Source organism: Nicotiana tabacum, chromosome 22 (genome assembly GCF_000715075.1).
Source record: "Nicotiana tabacum cultivar K326 chromosome 22, ASM71507v2, whole genome shotgun sequence".
Taxonomy (NCBI): domain Eukaryota; kingdom Viridiplantae; phylum Streptophyta; class Magnoliopsida; order Solanales; family Solanaceae; genus Nicotiana; species Nicotiana tabacum.
The window spans coordinates 3,019,282-3,046,406 of record NC_134101.1 but is presented as its reverse complement, the minus strand read 5'-3'; the positions used below and the strand labels follow the sequence as shown (position 1 = coordinate 3,046,406).

The 27,125-nt window shown below is 36.5% G+C and overlaps 4 protein-coding genes across 4 annotated transcripts; 3 read left to right on the top strand and 1 right to left on the bottom strand.

The window, feature by feature from the left end:
* The first annotated feature begins 1,814 nt into the window (after nucleotides 1-1,814).
* On the top strand, nucleotides 1,815-2,645 carry LOC107775501 (protein FANTASTIC FOUR 2-like). Its single transcript, XM_016595239.2, has one exon. It carries the CDS (start codon nucleotides 1,815-1,817, stop codon nucleotides 2,643-2,645), a length of 831 nt encoding a protein of 276 aa, XP_016450725.1.
* A 3,975-nt stretch (nucleotides 2,646-6,620) lies between these two features.
* Nucleotides 6,621-7,628, top strand: LOC107775499 (uncharacterized). The gene has a single exon (XM_016595237.2). The coding sequence runs from the start codon at nucleotides 6,621-6,623 to the stop codon at nucleotides 7,626-7,628; it is 1,008 nt and encodes a 335-aa protein (XP_016450723.2).
* A 1,203-nt stretch (nucleotides 7,629-8,831) lies between these two features.
* LOC142176739 (uncharacterized) lies at nucleotides 8,832-9,725 on the top strand. The gene has a single exon (XM_075244976.1). It carries the CDS (start codon nucleotides 8,832-8,834, stop codon nucleotides 9,723-9,725), a length of 894 nt encoding a protein of 297 aa, XP_075101077.1.
* Nucleotides 9,726-22,100: 12,375 nt separating this feature from the next.
* LOC107775496 (protein trichome birefringence-like 10) lies at nucleotides 22,101-26,916 on the bottom strand. The gene is made up of 4 exons (XM_016595235.2): nucleotides 26,236-26,916; nucleotides 25,106-25,495; nucleotides 23,579-23,737; nucleotides 22,101-22,873 (listed from the first exon to the last, which is right to left on the bottom strand). Exons 1-4 carry the CDS (start codon nucleotides 26,688-26,690, stop codon nucleotides 22,498-22,500), a joined length of 1,380 nt encoding a protein of 459 aa, XP_016450721.1. The 5' UTR covers nucleotides 26,691-26,916; the 3' UTR covers nucleotides 22,101-22,497.
* Between the last annotated feature and the right edge of the window lie 209 nt (nucleotides 26,917-27,125).

Below are 27,125 nucleotides of genomic sequence, written 5' to 3'. Positions count from 1 at the left end.
CAGGTTTATGCAATGGTAAGAAGAAGCTTGAATCAAATCTTTCTAATGAAATACAAGAAAAGAGGAGAAATTGAAGAAGAAAAAAAGATTCATAAAACTAATGTAGTCTTCTATAGTGTGTACTAAGATGTCATTATGTGCTGCTTGGTGATTTAAATGTTTGACAACTTTGATCAAGCCGTTGAGTATTGGAAACAGACTATAACGCTTATCAGCCGCTGGGTATTGAAAACAAACTATAACGCTTATTTCGAGAAAGTGGTTCATGATTCTTGAATTTGTTTTTATTCATTGGAAAGAAGAAATTTGTGCTAGTTAAGGTTATTTGTCCAAAATTATATATGAAAAGTTATTATATTTTTACATCAAAATGAAAAACTTAGATCATGTAAAGTTGATGAATTAATAAATGTTTAGGGAGTAAAGAATCTTGGTTTGGGTTCTCCTCATGTAGTGGCAGAATAAAGAAAATTCATCCTCTTTCAGAGTAATTCCTAATTTGACCAATCAGATTTTATCTATTGTATAGAGGCTAAATAGCCAATCTATGTCTTCTACCTAAACTAACAAAAAGAGAAAAAGGAAAAAAAAAAGAGAGGACTAAAAACCAAGAGAAACAATGACCAATGAGCTTCGTCCAATTTCAAATTATTCTAGCATTCCACTTTCTTCGACTTTTCCTTGTTCCTTTCCTCCGTATATTTTGTAGCAAGAGTAAAAGCTAAGTAAATAATTCTAGTGGCATCAATTCATCAAAAGTTCTGCTCCTCCTCTTTGCAATTAGATCACCCTATTTTGCTAAAAATTTACTCATTCATGTTTACATGGAATGGTACCAATTTATTATTGTTAAGTAAACAAATTAAATTGAGGATGTGTACCATAGTAGTATGGTTTAGTAAAAAGTATATACAAAAATATGTGTTATATATTCATTGAGTTGTCTCCCTCCTTCGCAACTTTGTCCAACTTTTTTTTTTTCCTGTTTTCTTTTCATAGTAAAAAATATGTATAAGAAACGGTCTCTAATCTACACAAGGTAGCAGTAAGATTTGCGTAAACACTATCCTCTCCAAATCCCATTTGTTGAATTACACTAGATACGTTGTTATTGCTGTTTTATAGAATAGTAAAGAGTATAACAATCCAATTGGAAAATTGTGATCATGAGAGTTTAAAAAATAGAACTCCTAGCCACAATGTTATCACTCGCTATATTTCATTTTATATGATTTAATTTTCTTATAATTCTGTTTCAAATAGAATCTACGTTCCCATGCTTAGAAATCATTTACCATTCAATTTCTATTTCATTTTTAATGCTATGATTTTATAACAACATAAAGTTTTTGTTTCTTTTTTAAACCCACGATAAGCCGCCACATAAATTAGAACATGAGTTTTAAACCACTTGACTGTACCCTACCAATTCTCAAGCTGGTTACATTTTGTTCCTATAAATTCAAACTTGCTCATTCACTTCTCTTTCATTCAGTGCCTCTTCCTCTATTACCTATTCTTTACCTTCACACTTAAAACGTAGTTGAGCAAATCCTCTATTTTTTTCCCTATTATTGTTCAGTCAGCCAAGGTCATTTAACATTTAACACTTAGTAAAATCTTTATCGTCATTCTAAACGTACGGATTCATAAAAACCCAGAAAAATTCACACTTCAATTAAGCAGTGGAGCGAATCCCCTGTTCTTCCTCTGTTTCTGTTCTGTTCTGTTCTGTTTTTCTTCTTGTGTTTCCCCGCAAATCCCCTGTTCTTCCTCTGTTTCTCTTATTATAGTACTTGTTCAAAAACAACAGCATGGCCTCAACCGCCGTTCTCTGTCAAGGGCTGCAATCTTGCATGGAGCCACAACTACCTGAAAAACATGTCCTAATAAACAAACTGTCCCCTCCCACGTTAATCTTTTCCCAGTCTAAGTTTAATATGTTTTCGCAAGAAACAGAAGCAAAAGGAGTAGAACCGAATGAAGAGATTTGTGTTCGTTCCAATGACTTGCAAACCCAGATTTGTGGATGGAGTTTCTTACAATCTCTAGATAACGCAAAAAGAGAAAATGCAGAAAATGAAGTCTATATTCACCCTTTAATGAACCGCTCTTCTTCCACCCTTAGCCCTAAAAGCTTGGAAATGTGCACAGAGAACTTAGGAAGCGAAACAGGCAGTGATATTAGCGAAGGCATAGAGGAAAACTCTTCTTTCTTGTCAGAAAAAGAGAATTCTCGTGATGTTCAACGATCAAAACGTCGAGAAATTGTTAAAAAACATAACCGGATAGCTAGTTTTCCTCCCCCTCTAACTTCACTAAATGGTGTTCAAGTCAGGCCTCAACGCGGAGGCGGCCGCTTAATTTTGAAAGCCACAACCATCACTTCATGCAAATCTTGCTTCCAAACAGAACGCGCAGATGGCAGGCTTACACTTTCTTTGATGAATGATGGTATTAACACTCATATTCCTGATAGTTATGAGCAAGCTGAAAAAGAAGCTGAAGCCCAAGTCAATGAACATGAAAATGTAGGAAGTGAAAAAGGGGTAGGAGAGTACGTAAGGCCAAGAAAATGCAAGGAAAGTGGGAGTAGGATCAAACGGATTCCAAGTTGGGAGCCATTTTGGGTGGCCATTTCCTAAATCCTACTAATAAGCTTTGTATTGGAGCTTTGTCTTCCCCATTATCGTTGCTACTAGTCTATTTAAGCTTTTATTTTGTTTTCCTGTCGTGATTTTCTAAAGGTAGTTATTATGGTTGTCCATATGGCAGTTTAATTTGGACCATCTCGAACGCCAATCAAGGTTATTTGATACTAGTATATTGTCCAATCCGTTTGTGGTTGCGCAACTTAATATGCATTAACTTTGGCCCGAATGTCCAAGCTGTCTATAGTATTAGTAAGATTTAACTTATATATAATGATCGGCAAAAAGAATATTTACATTATAGTAGGTAACCTATCTCCGATTCCAAGTTACCAATATGAGTGATATTTGTAATTATCAGTTAGGTGATTTGAAAATTCTCTTACACGATAAGTGTATAAAAGTTAAACTCTAGCTACAAGTACAACTCGACACATTACTTGTAGGATCATAACAATTCGATCTGATACTAATTACTAAGTGCTCAAATACCATTCGTCATGAACCAACCGCCATAACTGCAATTTTTCTGTTGACGCAGGGAGGAGGGCTAAGGGGCTTGGGTAAAAATGTCCCTAAAATGTATAAAGGTTTGTTTCAATAACATGCATGGGAATGTGAATGGGCCTTTATACTATACTTGAAAGTTAATTACAGGTAACTTTAGGTAGCAAGCATAAATTTGAACGTTAAAAACATGCAAATGATCAGTTACAGCCGATAAAATTGCATTGATAGAGCACAATTTCTTCATACTATCTATATATATAAGTTAAACTCCATTCACTTGGACCAACTTGGCCTCCATCAGTAGCGGGCCAAATTTTCATTAAGGGGTTTAAAAATTTAAAGAAGCAAATATATGAAGAAGTCAAGGGATTCAGCACATAGTATATACACATGAAAAAATAATTCTTTACGACTAAGGGGTGTCAACTTTTACTCAGATAAGCATATGTTTATGTCTTCGAGGAAAACAGAAAATTGCAAACAATCAATACAATCTGCTGACCTTCGCAAACTTTTGACTAAATTGTAAATTTTATCAGACAAAATAGAGTATCAAAATGAATATTTTATACTTTAAAATTTCTTTATCACAATAAACGAAAGCTCTTAATGGAATTGGTTAATGAGAAAGAGAAAATGCCTAACTGGTGATTTCAGTTAACCATTTTCCAAACTATCAAAATCTTGTAGGTACTTCAGCATTTATGCCTAATTTTCTACTTTCAAGCATACTGTTGATTTTGTTCCTTGTTCAAAATTAGACATGGTTTGAGCATATATAATGGGTTAATCTCTCCTCAGCAAAAATCTTAGTAAGAAGTGAGGGATTATTCAAAGGTTAAGTTCGTTGCACTAGGCATTCCCATCATCATCCTTTCGAAATCACATTCTTTTTCACAAAGTTAAGATTTGTACTAATTTATAGGATTATGACATTTGTATCAAATATATACCATGAATCCATTGTTACACTGCATCTTCTTTCTCAACTTTGGTTTTTGTTGTGTTAGGAGCAATGCATCTAAAACCAATCAATGTTGGTTTAGGGTGTTCTGTTTTCTATTCAAATTGGAATATATGAGTTGAATTGTGACTGTCATTAGTCACTTCCTTTCATTGGTATACTTACTCTAGTTAAGCACTCTGCTTTGGTTGTCCCCTGAGATTTTTGATTTTCAGCGTCACTTCAGGTTAGGTCGAGAGAAAAAAAGATCAGTACACAGTTTATCAAGAGAAATTTGTTGTTAATTGGGCATGCAAATAGGACCCTGATTGTCTCACCGGTTCCCTCGCTTAGTGGTAGTGTCATCCGATATTCACAAAAAAAAAATCAAATAATTACTACAACAAATATTATTACTATGTCTCAATCTCAAACAAGTTAGGATCGGCTATATATATATATATATATATATATATATATATATATATATATATGTTAATTCTCTCTAACCAACTTTGTCCATTTAATATTTTTCTAGAAAACCTTGTGTATATACAGTAAGATACGAAGTAAACTCTTAGAATCCCTTGGACCCAAACCCGTGTACAACCCGAATTATAACAATAAGTCCACACTATGCATTTTTGCAAAATTCTGCGTACGCTGCTGTCGTATTGTCATATGGTTCGGCAGAGGTATCCATCCTACACCAGAACTTGAAGGGACTGGTAAAAATCAAGTGGTCCATCTAACTTTACCATCTGCGTCTTTTTTCCCCCACATTCTGTAAAAGCTAACAAGGAATATGTCCGTTTCCTACTAAATCTCTATCTACATTGATCTATGAGTCTTTACTTTAAATTATCAGAAAGTTTTTCTCCACTCTCCTGAAATGAGAAAGAGAGTAAAATGTAGAAGTTGGAGCCAATTGAGGTTAGTTTTGCACATGCTATAATATTGTACATGTCACTTAGTTTGTGAATGGCCAACGAGGGTTGTGGTGGAATGGTAAGTATTCCTTCATCCTTAATCATAAGTCTCAGGTTCGAGACCTGGGTATGGAGTCTTCATTGCTAGGAAGCGCTTTACCCCTAATGCGGGACTTTCCGGCGCGAATCTGAATTTAGTCGAACCCCAATGTGAATACTAAACACCGGATGGAATACCCAAAAAATTGTGAATGGCATGTGAAGGTTGTAAAAGTCTTAGGTCTGCTTTTGAATTGTCCTTGAAGAGTAACTACATATAATTACCGAGGATTTTCACATGCATTTACCTATTTAGAAGGCAATTGTTACCAGTTTACCACAAATGCCTTGCTAGAAAACAACAACAACAACAACGACCCAGTGAAATCCCACTAGTGGGGTCTGAGGAGGGTAATATGTACGTAGACCTTATCCCTACCTCGAGGGAGTAGAGAGGTTGTTTTCGATAGACCCTCGGCTCAAGAAGACAAAAAGAAGACGAAAAGAGGTAATATATCAGTATCATCAACAGAAACCATAGAAAAAAAATAACATCATCACAAGAACCAAAAAATAGAGGAAAAGCAAAACAATAACCAGTAGATAAGGCCCAACAGTATGAAAAACGGAAGAGTAGTGTGAACACAATATTAACCACTAGCAGTCTAACACCAAATCCTATCAGACTAGCCTCACTCTAGTGTGAAGTAGAAATATGCACAACTTCCTCCTAACTTACAACCTTAATGCTCGACCTCCATAACTTCATATCAAGGGCCATGTCCTCGGTAATCTGAAGCCACGCCATATCCTGCCTGACTACCTCTCCCCAATACTTCTTAGGACGCCATCTATCTCTCCTCGTACCCACCAAAGACAATCGCTCACACCTCCTTACTGGGGTATCTAGGCTTCTCCTCTGAATGTGCCCGAACCATCTGTGTCTCGCTTCCCGCAGCTTGTCATCCATGGGGGCTACGCTCACCTTCTCCCGAATATCCTCAGTCCTAATCTTATCCATCTTAGTGTGCCCGCACATCCACCTCAACATCCTCATTTCTGCTTCTTTCTGTAGAGAACTCTAGGTGTATGGGTGTACAACTGTCAATGAGCTGTAATTAACAGCTATAATTAAGTTAAGATAGGTAGGTTGTTAGTTGTATAAGTAGTTGTTAGTTAGTTGGTTATAGGATTGTACATATTTTATTTTTCACTGTTCTTATAATGGAACCTCTCTTCTTCTTCTCTCTTCTCTCCGATATCTTCTGTCTTTGAACTCGATAGACTCCATAGCTGAACTCTTCAACATGGTATCAGAGCTGTGCGTTAGATCCTTCAGCTCAGCAAGCAGTAGACGAGTGTCAAGCAGCATTTGTTGAGTCAATTTCTCAACTAAGAGCAAAAGTCCCAAAATAAGGGCTTTTCTGTATCTGGCTGGAACTCAACGAATAGCTTGTTTCCTTTGAGAAATTGCGAGTACAATCCAGTGCTCGATTGTGATTTTGCGAAGAGATAAGGAGGCGTTTCTGCTGAAATTGCATCTCAACGATGCCGACAAGAGAAGAAATACCATTTGCTCAAACCTCAGGTACACCGGCTGCTCAACCACAGAACCTAGAGCTTGCTCATCACAATCATCCAATATACATTCATCCTTCAGACACTCAAGGTTCTATTCTTATCTCAATTCAACTTCAAGGTTCTGAAAATTACTCGATTTGGAGTAGATCTATGAAAATTGTTCTTTACGGTGAAAACAAATTAGGATTTGTGTTAGGAACCTGTAGAAAGGAGATGTATGATGTTAGTCTACACGAGTTGTGGGATAGGTGTAATGCAATTGTGTTAGCATGGATAATGAACACAGTCTCTCCAAGTCTAATTAGCACAGTAATATATGCTTCTAATGCATATAAGGTGTGGGAAGACTTAAGAGAGAGGTTTGACAAAGTGAATGCATCTAGAGCATGCTATTTGCATAAGGAAATTGCCACACTTGTTCAGGGAGTGTCTTCAGTATCTGTGTATTTTTTGAGATTACATGAACTATGGGATGAATATGAAACTCTGGATCCTCCACCCTCTTGTGGATGCCCTGAGTCTAGGCAATATGCTGAACATTATCAAGTTAAAAAATTGTATCAATTTTTGTCAGGTTTAAATAAGTCTTATGAGAATGCTAAGAATCAAGTTCTCATGATTAGACCACTGCCAAACATAAACCAAGCTTATGCTATGATTGTTAATGTTGAGAGCCAAAGGAAAACAAGTGGAGGGAATGCTAGTGGTGTTGGTGCTGAAATTGGAGAACATGCTGCATTCCTAAGCAATAGAGGAACACGTGGAGGTAGCTACAGACCTAGAAACAACTATGGGAATGGGAAGGTTCCCCTTTATTGTGAATACTGCAAGTTCAAAGGTCACACAAAGGATAGTTGCTATAAGCTACATGGTTATCCAGCTGATTTCAAGTATAAAAAGAAAGGAGGAGGACGTAACAACTATGCCAATAATGTGATCAATACAAATTCAGCATCTTCAGCACCTGATATGTAGCAGAATCTGTCTCAGTCCAGTTGTCAGGCTGCTGGGAGCTCTTTAACTACACAATTCTCATCACCTGCTCAATTCTTCATGCCAGAACAATACTCTCAGATTTTGCAAATGCTGAACCAAGGAAAAAAAGTTGAACTTGTAGCCAACACATATAAAGTAGGACCTGCAGGTATTACTACAGCTCTTATGTCTAATCTAGTCGACAATAACTGGATAGTTGACACAAGGGCTACTAATCACATGGTACACAACTTGGAGTTACTTAGTACATTCAAGGAGTTTACAGGTTTGGAAATAAACAAAGTACATCTACCTACTGGAGAACAAGTAACTATTCAGAAAACTGGTGATTCGTATATTTTTCAAGATAGAACTCTTCATAATGTTCTATACATTCCAGACTTCAAGTATAATCTATTATTAGTCTCTAGGATCACCAAAGAGCTAAAATGTCTAGCAACATTCTTTCCTGATTTCTGCTTATTTCAGGAACTCTTCAGTGGGAAAGTGATAGGGATTGGTAAGGAGGATCAGGGTCTCTACATACTGAAAGCCAGTTCACAAGTACGACTCAATTCTGATTCTGCCAGTAAACATTGTCTGCCTGCCTCATATGTAAATAACTCATGTGTAAATAATATTTTTAGTTTCAGTACTAAGAATAAAACTGAGGGTGAACATACATCTTGTGATAACATATCTTTGTGGCGTAGAAGACTTGGACATCCACCCCTGAAGGTTCTGATAAGCATTAGTACTCTGAAAAACTTACATGTGAAAGATCACAATTGTACTGTATGTCCTATTGCCAAGCAAACAAGATTGCCCTTTTCCTTAAGTAATAGCAGTTCTACTTCTGCATTTGATCTTATTCATGCTAATATTTGGGGTCCATATAGAGTCCCAACATATGATGGTAAAAGATACTTCATGACCCTGGTAGAAGACTACTCAAGATATACTTGAATTTTTTTAATGAATAATAAGTCTGACTCTGTTGTTATTCTGAGAGATTTTCTTGTATTGACCAAGACTCATTTTAATTGTGTTGTCAAGTGTCTTAGAATAGACAATGGATCTGAGTTCTTCAATGAACAAGTAAATTAGCTACTTAAGGAACATGGAGTGATTCATCAAAGCTCTTGCATCTACACACCTCAGCAGAATGGGATGGTAGAAAGAAGACACAGATATATCTTAGATATGGCTAGAGCATTGAGGTTTCAAGCATTCATTCCCTTAAAGTTTTGGGGAGAATGTGTCACAACTGCAGTGTATCTTTTGAATAGGCTACCTACCATTCTTCTAAGGGGTCAATCTCCATTTGAGCGACTGTTTTCTAAAGCTCCTTCCTTACAGCATTTAAAGGTATTTGGTAGCTTATGTTATGCTACTAATGTGAAGAAAACTGACAAGTTCTGTCCTAGAGCAATAACTGTTATGCATTTGGGGTATTCTGTTACTCAAAAAGGCTATCATTTGTATGATCTCAGTAGTAAAGATTTTTTTGTTAGCAGAGATGCAATCTTCAAGGAAGACATTTTTCCTTTCAGAGACATGAAGTCTCAAATCACACCTTTATTTCCTATTCTAGAGCTTAAAGTGTCTGATCCTGTATCTTCTGCCATTTCTGAGGAGATTCTTCCTTCCTCTTCTACCCTTGCTTCTCCTGGTATCTCTCTTCCACCATCTTCCTCTACTTCTTCTCCCAGTTCCTCATTACTGTATCCTTTTGCTTCTTCTCCCAATTCTTTATTACCCTCTCAATCTATGGTTCAGCCAGTTGTAGATGCTCTTAAAAGATCTTTGAGACCGTCTAAACCACATGTGTGGATGCAGGACTATGTAGTGCAGTCTAAGCTATCCTCCTGCCCTTATCCTATCTCCTCCTATGTTTGTTATGATTACCTCTCCCCTACCTATAAAACCTTATTGGCTGCTTACTCCGCAGTTCTTGAGCCTTCATCCTATGCTGAAATATGCAAATATCTTCTCTGGGTTGATGCTATGAAGGCAGAAATAGCAGCACTTGAAGAAAACCAAACTTGGACCATAGTTGATTTGCCTCAGGACAAATCTCTCATTAGTTGCAAATGAGTGTTCAAGGTAAAATACAAATCAAATGGAGAGGTTAAACGATATAAAGCCAGGCTTGTAGCAAAAGGCTATAGTCAACAGGATGGATTAGACTATAATGAGACATTCTCTCCCATGGCAAAAATGGTTACAGTTAGGTCTGTGGTGGCTCTAGCAGCAGCCTCTCACTGGTACATTTTTCAGATGGATGTGCATAATGCATTTCTCCAAGGGGATCTTTCTGAAGAAGTCTTTATGCAAATTCCAGATGGCTTTTCAAGCCAGGGGGAGTATAAGAAGGTATGCAAGCTCAACAAGTCCTTGTATGGACTAAAACAAGCTCCTAGACAGTGAAACTTGAAGTTAACAGAAGCTCTATTGGATATGGGGTTCAAACAATCTCATTATGACTATTCTCTCTTTACACAAGAAAAAGGATCAAATCTGGTGGTCATACTTGTCTATGTGGATGATCTCCTAGTAATATGAACTAATTTGAAGCTGATTGAGCAAGTGAGGAAGGACTTACAAGTCAGATTCAAAGTGAAAGACCTCGGGGAACTAAAATACTTCTTGGGCATTGAATTTTCTAGATCAGAAAAAGGAATTCAAATGTGCCAAAGAAAGTGTGCACTTGAACTAGTTTCTGAACTAGGTTTGTTAGGTGGAAAGCCAGTAACTACTCCACTGGAGTTCAATCACAAGGTAACTTCTATGGAGTTTGATAAGGTTGTCACCAAGAATGGTAGTGACAATGACAATGAACTTGAAGACAAAGGGAAATATCAGAGAATAGTAGGCAGACTATTGTACTTAACCATGACTAGGCCTGGCATAGCCTTTGTGGTTCAAGTACTTAGTCAGTTCATGCATGCTCCTAAACAGTCTTACATGACTGCTGCCATGAGGGTCATCAGGTATATAAAGGGAACTCCAAGTCTAGGTCTGTTCATGCCAACCGATGGAAATTTGAAGTTAACTGCCTACTGTGATTCAGACTGGGGTGTTTGTGTGGAAACAAGAAGATCAGTAACTGGTTATGTGATCAAGTTTGGAAAAGCTTTGATATCGTAGAAATCAAAGAAGCAAGGAATAGTCTCAAGAAGCTCAGCTGAAGCAGAATTCAGAAGCATGGCCACAACAGTAGCAGAAGTTACATGGCTAACATGACTATTCAGAGAGCTTAACATTGAGGTTGAAGTTCCGATACAACTTTTCTGCGATAGCAACGCTGCTATTCAAATTGCAGCACATCCCATCTTTCATGAAAGGACAAAGCATATTGACATAGTTTATTACTTTGTGAGGGAAAAAATTCATGAAGGTCTGATTCAAACGCAGCATATTGGAACCAAAGAACAACTTGCAGATGTACTGACAAAGAGCCTATATAGTCCACAACATGATTACTTAGTGAGCAAGCTGGGAATGAAGGACATGTTTTCATCCCTCAACTTGAGAGGGAGTGTAGATAACTCTAGGTGTATGGGTGTACAGCTGTCAATGAGCTGTAATTAACACCTATAATTAAGTAAAGATAGGTAGGTTGTTAGTTGTATAAGTAGTAGTTAGTTAGTTGGTTATAGGATTGTACAAATTTTATTTTTCACTGTTCTTCTTCTCTCTTCTCTCCGATATCTTCTGTGTTTGAACTCGATAGACTCCATAGCTGAGCTCTTCAACACTTTCATCTTCTGGACATGTGAGTTCTTAACTGGCCAACACTCATCCCCATACAACATGGCCAGTCTAACAACCGCTATACGGTGTGTGACATCCTCGTCGATCTCCCCATCCCCATGTATAACTGACCTAAGGTACTTGAAACAGCCCCTCTTGGGGATGACCTGTGATTCAAGCCTAATTTCCAATCCTGCTCCATCGGATCGGCGTTGAACTTGCACTCCAGGTATTCCGCCTTAGTCCTGCTCAAAATGAAAACCTTAGACTCAAGAGCATGTCTCCAAACCTACAGCCTCTCATTAACGCCGCCATGCGTCTCATCAATCAGAACCATATCGTCAGCGAATAACATACACCATGATACCTCCCCTTGAATATGGTGTGTCAATGCATCCATCACCAGGGAAAATAAGAATGGGTTGAGTACAAATCCTTGGTGTAACCCCATAACAGCCGAAAAGTGCTCTGGGTCGCCTCCCACTGTCCTAACCCAAGTTGTCGCTCCATCATACATGTCCTTAATCGCCCTAATGTAAGCAACCGACACATCTTTTGCCTCCAAGAATCTCCATAGAACCTCTATATGAACCTTGTCATACGCTTTCTCCAGATCAATAAATACCATGTGTAGATCCTTCTTCCTATCCATGTATTGTTCCACCAACCTTCTAATAAGGTGGATAGCTTCCGTAGTAGAACACCCCAGCATGAACCCGAACTAGTTTTCGGATATAGATAACGTCCTCCTCACCCTCACTTCTACCATCATCTCCCAAACTTTCATGGTATGACTCAGCAATTTGATACCCCTATAGTTATTACAACTATGAATATCACCATTGTTCTTGTATAACAGAACTACCGTACTCCACCTCCACTCATCCAGTATCCTCTTCGCGCTGAAAATAATATTAAACAGCCCAGTTAACCACTCCAAAATTGCTCTACCCACACACCTCCAAAATTCTACCGGAATTTTGTCTGGCCCGGTAGCTCTGTCCCTACTCATCTTACGCATAGCCCTCACGACCTCCTCAACCTTGATGCTCCTATAATACCTAAAGTCACGATGACTCTCGAAATACTCCAATTCACCTATCACAATATCCCCATCCCCTTTTTTATTCAGAAGTTTATGAAAGTAGGTCTGCCATCTCTGTTTAATCTGGTCCTCTCCTATCAATACCCTACTGTCCTCGTCTTTGATACACCTCATTTGGTCCAAATCCTGAGCCTTCCTCTCTCTCGACTTGGATAGCCGGAATAACTTCTTCTCCCCGCCTTTGTTCCCCAGATCCTCGTACAGACGAGCAAAAGCCGCAGTTTTAGCCTCCGTGACTGCGAGCTTCGTCTCTTTCCTTGCTACCTTATACCTCTCACTGTTCGCTCTCCTCTCCTCCTCGCCTGTGCTCCCTACTAACTTCAGGTACGCCGCCTTCTTCGCTTTCACTTTACCTTGGACCACTTCATTCCACCAGTAGTTTTCTTTGTGCCCACCAGAGTAGCCCGTCGAGACCCCTATCACCTCTCTCGCCGCCTCAAATATTAAAAAATTTAGTAATTTGAATTTGTCTCAAAATATTTGATCATTTAAAAAGTATAGTAGTATTTCTTTCTTCATATTTTTCTTTCCTTTTCCAAATTTCCAATTGATGGATTATTAATCAAGTGAGATGTTTAAGGAGAGATAAAAGATAATTTAGCTAGATACTTTTATTATAATATTTTAGGCAAATTTCACAACAACAAGATATAAAAAAATATTAGGTATTTAAGTAAGCAAGCCCAAGAACCTAATGAGATAAGCTATTACATATGATATTAGAGTCTTGCACTTGCAATCTTGTACAGTAGTAAGGGCAAATATAATGCTTTGAGATAATATGAGCGAAAATGATGAGCCCTAAGGGGTATGTAAACTCCTAAGCAAATCCATATTATCAAAACATGAAAAATTTATTGAATATTTAAGGAAGCAAACCTAAGGAAATATTGACACGTTTTAAAGTAATACAAGCTCAAAGGCGGAGCTGGAGTTCAATCTACTGGTTCGGCAGAATTTGATAGTTTTGTCCAAAATTCTATATTTTTGTTAAGAAATCATATAACTTATCCAGGACTCAATAAGTTACTTTTAATAAAATTCAAAACCCGTAAAAAAAATTATGGATCCATCAAGTTAGACCGTTACACTCATGATCAAGAGTATATGAGCGGGGCTGGTAGTAAGTAGTGAAAGAGGAGAAAGGCTACTGCTTGGCGCTTGTTCGTGATTCTATTTGAGCCAATATTTCTGTTCGCAAAGCTAAAATGGAATCAACTCCCAGACAGAAATATCTGAAAATGAAATAAACAAGATACAGCCACAGTTCAAACTATGGCAGATAATTAGTTTCCAAAATGAAACAGCGAACCACAAAACTTTTTCATATTAATCAGTGCTAAAGAAGTCAACAAAAGTCATACATTAATGTTGTAATATTGAATTGGCAGCCTACCTGTAAGAAATTGCAAAAGAAAGTATTATTTAGAGATCTTCTGCTAGCCCAAGATCGTTAACTAAAAATAGGAAGATTCAACTAAAGAAAATGAAGCTTTGAAAAGAGAAGGAAAGTTTTGGAGATGAGAACTTTATTTAGGAAAGAAGGCTTTCTTGATTTTGGCTTAGTTACAAATGCCTAAGACCACTCATATTTATACTTCTCTAAGGATGGTTCTAGATAATATTCTAGAACTTGTACAAGAAAAATCTAGTTAACCTTATCTTCTCATAATACTCTAGAATATCTAGATGTGTCTACTAGATAATATTATCTTTCCACAACATTCTAGAACATCTATATGTGTCTACCATAAAAATATCAAGGATACTACACTAGAACATTCTAGAGAAATCTATGTTTTTTCCAAAAAATTAACTTTACTTTATTTTTCTCACACTCTCCCTTAAAGTAATTTTTTGGAAACTACTCCAAGCTTGTCACGGGAGAACTCGAACGAAGCTTTATCAAGTGACTTGGTGAAGATATCAGCAATATTCTCCTGACTTCGTACTTCCAAAGTATTGATAGTTCCATCAAGAACCTTTTTCCGTATAAAGTGGTGTTCCACCTCAATGTATTTAGTTCTTGCATGGAATACTGAATTATTTGTAAACTTGATGGAACTTTAATTATCTCCAAAGATCACAGTTGGCTTTGATATAGGTAGATGTAAGTCTTCAGCAAGTCTTTGTAGCCATACACATTCTTGAGCAGTAAGAGCAACTGCTTTATACTCCGCCTCCGTGGTTGACAAGGAAATTGAGTCCTGCTTCTTGCTACACCAAGAAATACTTGTTCCATCATAGAGAAAAATATAGCTCGATGTAGATCTTCGGTCATCCAAATCACCAACAAAATTGCCATTTGTATAACCAGCTAACACCAAATCATTCTTCTTCTGGAAGAACAAACCCATATCTGATGTTGAGTTGATATATAGAATCCTTTTTGCAGCTTCTAAGTGAGGTTTTCTTGGGCTTTGCATAAATCTGCTGACATATCCCACAGAGAAGGCAATGTCTGGCCTTGTAATAGTCAAATACAAGAGACTTTCAACAAGAGCTCAAAAAGGCTTGGGATCTGCAAGAAGTGAGCCTTCGTCCTACCTTAACCTTGTACTTATCTCAAGAGGAGTAGAACATATTTTGCTTTGCTTCAATCCAAACCTGTCAACAAGTTTCTTGGCATATCCTTCTTGAGTGACAAAGATCCCTTTGTTCATGTTTGTCACCTCTAAGCCAAGAAAATGGTGTAGTTCTCCCAACTTCTTGATGTCAAATCTTATGGAAAGCTCATCTTGAAGCCTAGCAACTTCATCTTCATTGTTTCATGTTATTATCATATCATCCACGTACAAAAGAACAACTATATGCAAGTCTCCTTGTTTTTTAACAAATAAGCTAGGATCTGATTGTGATGCATTATAGCCACAGAAATGTAGATACTGAGCAATTTTTCCATACCATGCTCGTGGAGCTTGCTTGAGGCCATAAAGGGCCTTCTTAAGTTTGCAGACATAATCAAGATGTAAATTAGAGATATACTCGGGTGGTTGGTCCATATAAATATCTTTGCTAAGCTCTCCATATAAGAAAGTATTATTCACGTCAAGTTGCCATAACTTCCAATTATGCGAGGCTGCCAAGGCTAGCACAATTCGGACTGAGATCATCTTAGTCACCGGACTGAAGGTTTCTTTGTAATCTTCGTCTTACTTTTGAGAAAATCCTCGAGCAACCAACCTTGCTTTATATCTATCTATGCTGCCATCTTCTCTTCTTTTGATTTTATAAACCCATTTACAGGAAATGAGATGTACATCCTTTGGCTTTTGGTACAAGGCTCAGGGTTTGAATTTCTATCAGAGCCTCCATTTCATCATCCATAGTAAGCTCCCACTCTTTGATTCCTTTAGCATCTTCGAAAGAAGAAGGTTCTTCATCATCAATTGGTCCTGCAAAGAAACAGGAATTCGTACAGATAAAATTTTCATCTCTTAAGCGAGTTGGCTTGATAATAGCTCTTCTTGGCCATCCCAAACCACTTGAATAATCTTCTTGTTGAGTTTCATGTTGTTGAGGTCCAAGGCTCCCCATTTATCTTAACTCCTCGTCAGCTGTATTATTTAGAGAAGCACCTGCAATGGGCAGGCTTGAATCTCTATTATTTAAGGTTTTTGAACTCGCTGCATCCAATGCAGCTCCATATACAAAGACACTTCGTCGAATATGACATCTCTTGAGACAACAAAGAGATGAGTTTTAGGATCCATATACTTCCATCTCTTTTTTCTTTAATCATATCCGACAAAGATGCATTTCCTTGCCTTGGCATCCAACTTGCTCCATTGAGAATTCAGAATGTGAACATAACAAATAGAGCCAAAAACCCTGAGGTGTTTAACGTTGGGCTTTTCTCCAAACATTAATTCGTAGGGAGACTTCATATTGTTTGGAGAAAGCGGCATCATGTTAATCACATACGCTACACATTTCATTCCTTCAGCCCATAAGGCTCTAGATAAATTCTTGGCATGAATCCAACTCTTACATGTCTCAGTTAAGTGCCGGATCTTCCTTTCAGCCACTCCATTTTGTTGTGATGTATCAGCCCATGTGAGTTCTCTTTTAATGCCATGCCGACGACAAAAGGAAAGAAATTTATCTGAAGTGAACTCACCGCCATTATCAGTTTGCAGCCGCCTTATTCTGGAATTGAGTTCGTCTTCAACTGTTTCTTTGAACTCCACAAACTTATTAAAAACTTACTACTTGTGCTTTACAAAATAAACCCAAGTGAATCTAGTAAAATCATCAAAGAAAATTAGCATATAAGAATAGCCTGAGAATAAAGGAGTTCTCCTGACCCCATCAAGTCACTGTGAATAAGTTCTAGTGAGGCATTGCACCTTGACATGGATCTATCAAATGGAAGACAATGTGCCTTTCCATATTGACATCCTTCACAAACCTCTCCTCCGCCAAAATTTCTTAAGTTAGGCAATCCTTTTACCATGGCTTTTAATTTATCCATGCTAAATGTCCAAGTGTAGCATGCCAAAGATTTGTGTTATCATTGCTACTCGTCTTCTCAATATATGCATTAGAGGCAGATAAGACATATAAATCATTAACTCTCTTACCTGAGTGAATGATATATGCCTTGAGCACCTTGATATTTAGGAGAAACTTCATATCACGTTGGCCAAATAGCAAATAGTTTCCGGCATCTATAGCATTTGCAACTAAAAATAGATTTTTATTCATACCTGGAACATGAAAGACACTATTGAGTGTGCTAGTGTCTTTTTGTTTCTCGTTGATCACAATAATGCCTTCCTTCTCCACATTATGGACCGTATTATCTGCTGTAACAATGACATCATGTCCGTTATATTTGCGAAAGGTAGAGAATTTGGATTGATCTCCAGTAAGATGGTGCCCACATCCTGAATCCACGATCCACTCTCTTTCAAAATTTATGGAAGCCATGGAATTTATTGCTCGAGTCTCCGTTGCGAAGCACTTTCCCCAGTCTTCTTCTTTTTCTTCTTCTTTAGCAGCTTTCTTTGTTTGAGCCATATTTTTCTCTTTGGCTCGACCTTTTTATGTGTCCGACTTTGCCACAACGATAATATTTCAAAGGCTTTTTACCGTTGCTGGAAGACTCCCCCTTCTTTCCTGGCGAGCTTGAACCACTTGAGAATCGAAAGTGCATGCTATCTCTTGATTTTCCTTTAAAGTTCCTCTTATTAGCGACAAGAGCATTTCCTTCCCCTTTTTTGATAGATACACCAGCCACCTGTTTGGCTAGTAGCTCCTGTGATGACAGCAAATTCTCAAATTTTTTCAAAGATGGTTATTGAACCTATCCTAGAATCGATGTAACAAAGGGAATATATTCTGGCTGTAAACCATGAATAATAATTCTTCTTATTCATGCTTCAGAGATAGCCTCGTCCGGATTCAATAGAGAAATTTTGGAACACAGATTTTTAACCTTCAAAAAATACTCGACGATAGAGAGATTACCTTGAGTGGTGTTAGCTAACTCATTCTCCAAAATCTGTAGTTGAGCTTCATCCTTCTTGTTGAACAGCCGATCGAAGGTCCTCCATATTTTATGAGCTAATTTACACCTTATAATATGATCAAATAAATTAGGAGAGATAAACCTCTTTAGGATAAACTCCGTCTTAGCATTAATCTGCTTTCGCTTCTTACGCGCATTGCTATTTTTCGGTGCGTCAGTAGGAAGACTTGTCTTACTCCCATTGACAACAAATCCTCACCAACAAGGTATGACTCCATACAAGTCTTTCATACCTTGTAGTTGGACCGGTTCAATAACTCCATCCAAAATCCGTTAGCACGACCACCCAAATCTATTTAGAGAAACCAGTTGAATCAATCACTAACCCGACCTTTCAAATATATCTAGAAGCCAACTATGGCTCTGATAACATGTAAAGAATAATAGAAGAAAAGTATTATTTGGAGACTTTCTGCTAGCCCAAGATCGTTAACTAAAAATAGGAAGATTCAACTAAAGAAAATGAAGCTTTGAAAAGAGAAGGAAAGTTTTGGAGATGAGAACTTTGTTTAGGAAAGAAGGCTTTCTTGATTTTGGCTTAGTTACAAATGCCTAAGACCATCCATATTTATACTTCTCTAAGGATGGTTCTAGTTAATATTCTAGAACTTGTACAAGAAAAATCTAATTAATCTTATCTTCCCACAATACTCTAGAATATCTAGATGTATCTACTAGTTAACCTTATCTTTCCACAACATTCTAGAATATCTAGATGTGTCTACTAGAGAAATATCAAGGATACTACACTAGGACATTCTAGAGAAATTTATGTTTTTTCCAAAAAAATAACTTTACTTTATTTTTCTCACACTAACAATTAAAAAAAAGAAAAGACACTAATATCCCCTGAACTTATAGTTACACACTTATATTTTATGGGAGTCAATTACCTTCGTGGACTTTTTCGAACTAGAATAAATACACCATGATATTGTAGAGAAAATGTGTTCACTCTCTTGACAACATGTGAGAGAGAAAATAAAAGCTTAAAACTGATTTATATGTACACAAAAGAACTTTTTGGCCACCTAAAAGATATTTATAAGTAAATATCCGTAATAAATCGAATAAGTTACTTTTTAAAAAAAAAATATAAATAACATATTATAACAAATAACATTGCACTGGCAATATAAACAATTTGTTATAGTATATAATATCAAGTTAAAGTCTAAAAAGAATAGTTCCCATTCTCGTGTGAAAAAAGGAATTTTGTACTCACTTAGTTTCATATGACAAATTGGCAATACTCTTTTTTTTTAAAGTAATAATAAAAAAAGATAACACCTTATTATATTTAGAAGTAAACTTATTTTAAACTTCAACTTTTATTTTTAATGTCATATATTTATAAGGACAAAAATGTCGTAACATATTTAAACTAATAATGTACAGTCATATACCGTTGAATTTTGCACGCCCTAGAAATAAAAAAGTAATCCATGTCCAACCAAATACCACATTCCGCGGAAGATAGGTAAAAAATCTAAACAAAGCTGACCAAATTTGGAAGCTGATGAATAGGAGCCGACGCTTTTCCTTTAGCATTGGCCCCTCAGTTTTATACAATCACGACTCAGTGGGAATTGGGAGAGATTAGAGCTTCTACTTTTTGAAAGTCCAAAGATTTATATGCCCTTACGTGTCGAAATACGAGCCAAAGTATCCACTATTTCTATCATTATAAGACTACGTTTCGTGTTTCTATTGGCTATAATTTGTGTTTCTCTCACAAAGTACACCACACTCTCGTCATAGGTTTCTTCTGTATGATGATTGCTCTTATAGGCTTGTAAAACGTACATGTAATAATCAAAGTAAATCTAGGTCTCTTTTTTCCCTTTAAAACTATACTTTGTAATGTTCTAGCTAGCTTGTGCCTTGTGCTTACTTACTACATGCTTGTTATCTCTTAACCAGCATAAATAAGAGATAATTTGTCTATCAAAACTCAAATGACAACAAATTACCTAATATTTTTATTGTTGCTCAGGTTTGAACCTAAAATTTTATAATTAACACTCACTTTGTTAACTACGAGGTCACCGTTCTTTTTGTCATGCGTTTCATTTTCTTTCACATCAGCTACGTCCGAACTTGTACCATTATCTTTTACTAGGAGATGAAGACAATAATTTTGAGAGGGACCTATCTTTCCAAGAAATGTCATAGGACAAAGATTTGCTAGATCTTCTACACCGTGGTCACTGTCTGAATGTAATGGCTACAGTTACGAGCGAGCATCAACTTACTCTTAGGAGGAAAAAAAAACTTTGCTCTTTTCCATTTTTATATTCGTGATATTCGAGTTAGCTTGTGACTAATATTACAAGGATAACTTAATTTATTCATTAAAATTTAGACAGACGAAAAAAACCACATAATATATATAATTGCCTCCATTGGATATATGGGGAAAATTATTTATCGACTTAATATATAAATTGACGCTACAACTTTAACGGTTTTGTAAAGGTGGCCGGATGCTTAAATTTTTCTCTCTAACAAGATACCTCTACTTGACAAAAACATAAAACTATAGTAATAATAAATATCTTTGACCATGCGAGTTCTTCAATTATATCACAAAATTATCATTTATCCTTGATACTCGCATTGTTTCACTTTATGTAATTTTATTTGGCTGACTATTGAGTTTAAAAAAGAAAGAATGGCTTTTTAATTTGTTGTCTTATAGTATGTCATAATATTTGTATGACAATACGACTTTTAAAACTTGTAATTTTAAATGTTGGTCCAAGTGAAGGTTTGTTTTGAAGATTGACAAAGGAAGCTCAGGCATGAACCAAGTCAATCCCTTGTGTGCATAGACACGGGCAGATTCGAGCATGTGGGATACACGTGAAGGAGATTAGCTTAACCTGGTATAATTGATATCTCCTAATTGAAAAGGTTGCATAATTGATAAGGAGAAGGACTCCTTAATCAAAGAGAACACTATCCAAGATAAGGGAGGAGTTAGAAGTTAGAGATCAACTAGAACTCTTCCACCAAGGAAGAGTAGCATTAGAACTCTAGTTATTTCTTCATCTACTAACTCTATATATTGCAGGATATTCTCATTCTACAGGTATGCACAAAAGCAGAAGTTAAACGTGAATTGAGAGCAAAATAGCAAGGCATTTTACAAGCAATTCGTGCGTGATTCAAGTGTGCAAACTTGAAGCTACATGAACTACATAGAAGAATCAGTTCCAAGTATTTGTCTTTTATTCTAGTTCAATTGTAGTAGGTGTTTTCATATTGTACCTTTCAACTTTATCTAGAGGCAATTGTAATAGGTACTCAGAGTATTCAAGTTAGAGTTAACTTGAAGTTGTCACAGCAGTTAGAGGCTGGTTACCACAACGGGGTTAGAGTTAATCCTAGATTTACAAAAGTATTTTGTAAATGCAATTTTTGGCTCAGTGATTTAGTGGAGAGTTTGGAAAAATCCTACTGAGAAGTAGGTCGTGGTTTTTTCACCTTTTGAGCCAGGTATTTTCCACGTAAAATACTTGTGTTCTTTACTTTCCGCATTTACTATTTCAGCAATAGTATGTTAAGGAGCACTTAGAAGAACCAGGTCCTTCCTATAATTAGTGCACGCAAAAATTGGACACCACACAAATTTCCTCCCTCCTCCCCTCCCCTCTCCCCTCCTCTTGTGTAGCATTGAAGTATAAAATAACACACGATTATATACATATTAGACATAAATATAAAATTAAGTTAAATTTTTTTTATATTTAAAAAATGATCCCTTTTCTTTTAAATTTGATTAAATACGAAATAAATTCCCATAAAATGAAACGAATAGAGTATATGTTTTCTCTTGCAGTTGCAGGGTAATAAATTGTTGTTCCGTGCTGGTAATTGGATTGCTTCAATATCTTGACGTGTCGATTACTCATCTAATCACCCAAAAAAAAGGAATTTATGAAGCTGTACTACCCAAAAAACATTGTCTAATCAATTGACATTATGAATTAACATGATGAACATTGCATATGACAAAGATCAATTCAACTCAAGTTGTGGTAAAATAAAAAGATAAGTATTTACAATTTTGCAATTGCATCAAATGCACAGGATTTTGTATAAAAGTTAATGTCTCTGTATACAACACACAATGCTATGTACAAAGATTCTAAATAATCCTAAGCATACAAACTGCATAAGTTGTATATCATCAGCTCAGGAGAGAATGCCCCTACTAATATTTTCAAATTTAATCTTGAAAAAGGACAGATTCCTTATGTTTAATCTCCATAGCAATACACCATTTGGCGCAAAAGTTGAGGATTTTCTAACTCGAGTTTCCTTTCAGAGGTACGCAGTCTTATAGTCCTTGAGACTGAAAGAGTACTAGGATTAGGAAATCCTAGTACTTAAAGAATCAACTCCTCTTACATTTGGTACAAGACGTAACATTTGAAATGTCGGGGACAACTTGTTGACATGGTTTCTCTTTACCTATCATGAGGGAGATCAAGAAGTTTATTTGCACGAGCTAACTCCCGTTTGAGGAAGGTGGCATACAGAAGCTCGTTCCATGTATCAGGGACACCGGGGAGACACCAGTGGCTGCAGTCTTGGCGGTGGAGAGGAGCCGGTCCAACCTTAGGACCTAAGTAATACAAAGATGAGTGACCATCTCTTCTCTGAAATGTCATTCCTGTTACATTCAGTAAATCCAAGTTCCACGCTTTTGATTTCTTCTGTTGCTCTGACAGCACATTAATCACTGTGTTATATTCAAATGATGTCTTCAGCGACTCTTGGGACGATCCTATATTAGGTAGTGTCTCCAGATGACAGTTACCACCAGTCTTCCAGTCCCCACCTCTATTCATCAAAGTGATTCATTAATCGCTTGTTGACTGAATAAATACAAGTAGATGTATAATGAAGCAATGAATAAACTAATCTGCATGTATATTATATCGTCACGAAATATGTTGCCAGCTCGTGAATTGAAAGATGTAAGCATGGACTTTGCCATCTGATTATTGAAAATAGCGTAGTAACAGCAGATATGTCCATGTTGGAAACAGAAATTCGAACACAATCAATGCCACTGAAATATGCATGTCGAGAGACAATTTGGGGAAGAGGAGGTTATGAATTATGACAAATTGGAGTGGAGATCTTTTGACCTATTATTTTCTTAAACTGTCTGTAAAAGCAAAGGAAACATTGAATGTGGGGTAGAGATACACACTGACTTGCGTACAGATATATGGACATGCATACCGGGTGTGTGTTTTCTCAAATTTGTATGACACGTACATACACTCAATATCTTCCATTTTTACAGTATAACACAAGTACAACCCCTACCAATAACAACTCAGACCTCACTTAATACGACCAATAGATACTAAGGATTATGAATCTCATAACCTTAAATGTTCTCATCTTCCTTTTCTTCTTCTCTTTTTATTTTATTTGTGATAATCGAGAAATCTCCAAGGGCTAGCTAGGTCTAAACTCAGTACCTACGTCTTATAGAAAGTCACCTTCATTCAACAGATCAAGACAAAGACATACCTGAAATGGACAGGAGCATAAGTTCGAAATACAACATGCGTCTTGGTCATGTTCACTTCATGACCTATCCAATCAACCAATCTCAAAATCGACTTTTGATATGCAGTCTCAATACTCATGGTCATGTTGACTTCTCCACCTTCTTGAAAGTAACATCCCCTATCAAGTAAGCAAATCAAGAAGTCACAACTATATTAGACTTATTAGTATTACAGGTAATCAAGAGTTACATGATTCACAAAAGCAACAAACGTTGATAGCAACCTTAAAGTGCTTAATGTTAATACACTACTTAGTGATGAGAAGCAACAAATCTAAACAGCTTGAGGAATAATATTTACTTGATGAGGACAATAGAGAACTAAATCCAAGTCACCAGCTTCATACAAACCTCTTAAGCTACTTATCTAGAAAAATTACGTTGTTTTTCCCTAATAAATATTGCTAGGGAATACATAATAGTGGTAGCATTGTTTAGCTAATAGAATCCAACGACAAATCCTAATCACTCATACCTCACTGAACCCTTGCAATTTCAGAAAGAAGGCCAACCTCAAGGCTAACACAAAAAAGGCCAAATGAAAGAGCTAAAACATATTTAAAGAAGCTTCAATATGCGGATATTCAAATTTACCACCTTCAATTATGCATATCATGAATTCATGATAGCTTTTTTATATTTCCTATTGATACATGACGGAGGAGTCAAATTCTAAATCTTATTTTATGCTAAATGACAATCCATTACTGAACCATTTCCAGTGACTGCACTGCCAAACCTAATTTGCTAAACATATCCAGTACTTAAGGTACCTAGTTTAGATCAATTAGCTGAATCCTTCACTGCCAAATATAACATAAGGACGTATTTAACCATGAATGAGGGGACATCACACATCTTATGCAAAACATGCTTAGTGCATGGGCACAATCCAAAAACGACATTGAGCACCAATAATTTTCAATACTCTACCCCTCCCATCCGTTCATTTTTCCTTTCACAATGTGCAAAGAGAGCATTGGAAGATCTAAAGCGCATAGTAGCCGGGGTGCTCGCTAATGGTTATCAGTTATTTGGTCTTCTGTTGTGTACTATTCTTTTCCATGGAAAATCCTTGCCATAAAGTAGCTCAACAAATTTGAAGGTTCTGGCAATATGTGGCAAATGGTTATGCTAGATTTCACTATGTACTACATATCTTGTGGTTGCTAACAACTTTCTTATGTTTTACCAATCTTTTGCAGATTTTTAATTAATAGATTTTTTGTATATGTCTAGTTATTATGGGGCCTTACTTCTAGCTTTCTAAATGCGAAATCTAGAAAGGAAATATATACAACCATAGCAACAAACAGTATAATACAACTATTGGCTGTGTTGGGAAAGATTCTAATAATAGCATGCCTATAATTTATTTGCAGCAGCTCTATTGGACTTAGTTCTTCACATAAAAATAAAATCAGTGTTCAATAGTTATTTGCAGCAGCTCTATGAGCTTAAATTGATAAAGAAAGAAAAGAGCTTACTCTCTAATAGTTTTTTCATGAATCCACCAGTGACCACTGTTGAATATCAAAACATCTGCCCCTTTCCACTGAGCAGAGCTCCAATCCATTTGATCTAACCTCAATGTCAATTTAACATTTTTGGGAGCCCCCGAAGGCGGACGACCCTGAAACACTAGGAATGGAGCTCTATAGTACTCAACAGTGCAGTTGAAATCCTTGAACTTAAAAATCAAGAAACCCATGTGCTTGGTGATCGGATTTCCATTGACTTCATATATCTTGCTTTTATCAGGAACTGCAGAAGACAACATGCAGAGAAGAGATTCCCACTGGTTTCTTCCAATTGAATCCCCAACAAATACAACCCGTCTGTTTCGCAGCTTTTCTAACATAACTTTTGCATTGAATCTGCTTAAAGTAATCAAAACACCAAAATTTGCATTCAATAATCATGGAAAAGATTATGAAAAGCTCTCACCAACTGACGGCAAAGTCCTCTTAAAATAACAATGTTAAATTTAAAGCATTAAGCTAACAACTTTAGATGATGCTCAACGAGAGCCAACATAGTAAGATTTTAAGTTCTACGCACAGACAGATGTACATATTCTTTATACACACCATCAGGTAAAATTGGCCTAATAGGTAATTCTTTATGTCAAGACTGAAATGGTAACTTGCAAAATAGAATGTGAACCTGCTACGACCAGTTAAATTGTGTAACAAAGTTTCCACTGTCAGTGTATATATCTAATTAAATTCACATAGTAATTCAATGTGGATAACTTGAGTTTAAGTTCTATGCACTGAAGAGTAAACAATATTTACACAATCATGTCACTTATTAGTTAATTACAAGTCAACTAACCCGTTACCTGCTATTACGGGTTAAAATTCAGTACAAAAAGTTCTTTAAACTGTAAGTATATATAACTTAAATCCGCAAAACCTTAATCAGCTAGACGAGCAGGAAATGCTATGCAAGAAAATCAAATTAGGGGTTTTCTAAAACATATCATATCAACACCTAAACGGTTTAAGCAATTCTTTCACTTTCTTCTCTTTTAAATTCATTAGTTAAATTACCAGTAGAACTCAAGCAAAGTAAATAAAGTACTCAGTATAAGAAGAAAATTAAGTAAATAAACCTGGGCAAGTTGCAATCTTTAGGTTGCCAACGCCATTTAGTAAAAAAATTATCAGGTCTACCATTCTCAGAACAACGAAAGCCTTCATCCAAGAACTTACAATCCTTTGATTTATACAGTGGATAACTTTCATCCCAAACCCAATTCCCATAAAAAAGATCACAACTTTCTGCTCCCTTTTCCAAAAAATCCCACTTTTCACTCTTGTTATATGGAATAGACGATCCATTGAGCCCAATCCACGTAGCAAACAAGGATGTTTGCTGATACAAACGAGGCCCTTTGTTTACTTTTCTGTAATCCAACAAGAACAGACACAAGAATAAGCAAACAGTGAAGAAAAAGCAGCCAAGTACTCCTGGTGATGGCTCAAAAAGCTTCAAGCGTTTGAATTTCTTGAAAATTTTCAATTGGGTCATTGTGTTTAAGAATCTAGGAGATGGGGTTTCACTCATCTCTGCTTTAGACTTAAAAAAAGAGTGTCTAGGGATGAACACAATTAGCAAAATAGAATAAACAAGTCTTGAAAAAGCACAAAAGAATGAGGAAAGAATAAAAAAAGTTGAAAAATATTGGAGGGTTTTTGTTTTGAGAAGTGTTTACAGAGAGCTTTTTCAGTAGAATACAGCTAAGTGGGGTTCTTTAGAGAGAGAAAGTGTGTGTGTGTGTGTGTGTGTGTGTAAAAAAGTACAGAGTTAGAAGAAGTTGAGGATGATGAGGTGGGGACAGTTGTAGACAAATTAAAGACAAACATTCAAAACAAAACGGCTAAAATGGGTCCCTGCAGAAAATGCAGTTTACACACTTATTATTGCTATCTGGTAATAAGTGAGTTTTTATTAAGCTTCTAGTGAATAAAAACAAAAGGTGAGCTTTAAAGCTTTGCTATG

What these genes read in the sequence shown, in the direction of transcription:
- LOC107775501 (XM_016595239.2), top strand. Translation starts at nt 1,815, where the DNA reads ATGGCCTCAACCGCCGTTCTCTGTCAAGGGCTGCAATCTTGCATGGAG.
- LOC107775499 (XM_016595237.2), top strand. Translation starts at nt 6,621, where the DNA reads ATGCCGACAAGAGAAGAAATACCATTTGCTCAAACCTCAGGTACACCG.
- LOC142176739 (XM_075244976.1), top strand. Translation starts at nt 8,832, where the DNA reads ATGGCTAGAGCATTGAGGTTTCAAGCATTCATTCCCTTAAAGTTTTGG.
- LOC107775496 (XM_016595235.2), bottom strand. Translation starts at nt 26,690, where the DNA reads ATGAGTGAAACCCCATCTCCTAGATTCTTAAACACAATGACCCAATTG. An exon ending in CATGAAAAAACTATTAGAGA is followed by an intron (nt 23,738 to 25,105) that starts GTAAGCTCTTTT and finishes CTTACTTGATAG; the next exon opens with GGGATGTTACTTTCAAGAAG. An exon ending in TATGCTCCTGTCCATTTCAG is followed by an intron (nt 22,874 to 23,578) that starts GTATGTCTTTGT and finishes TTTGATGAATAG; the next exon opens with AGGTGGGGACTGGAAGACTG.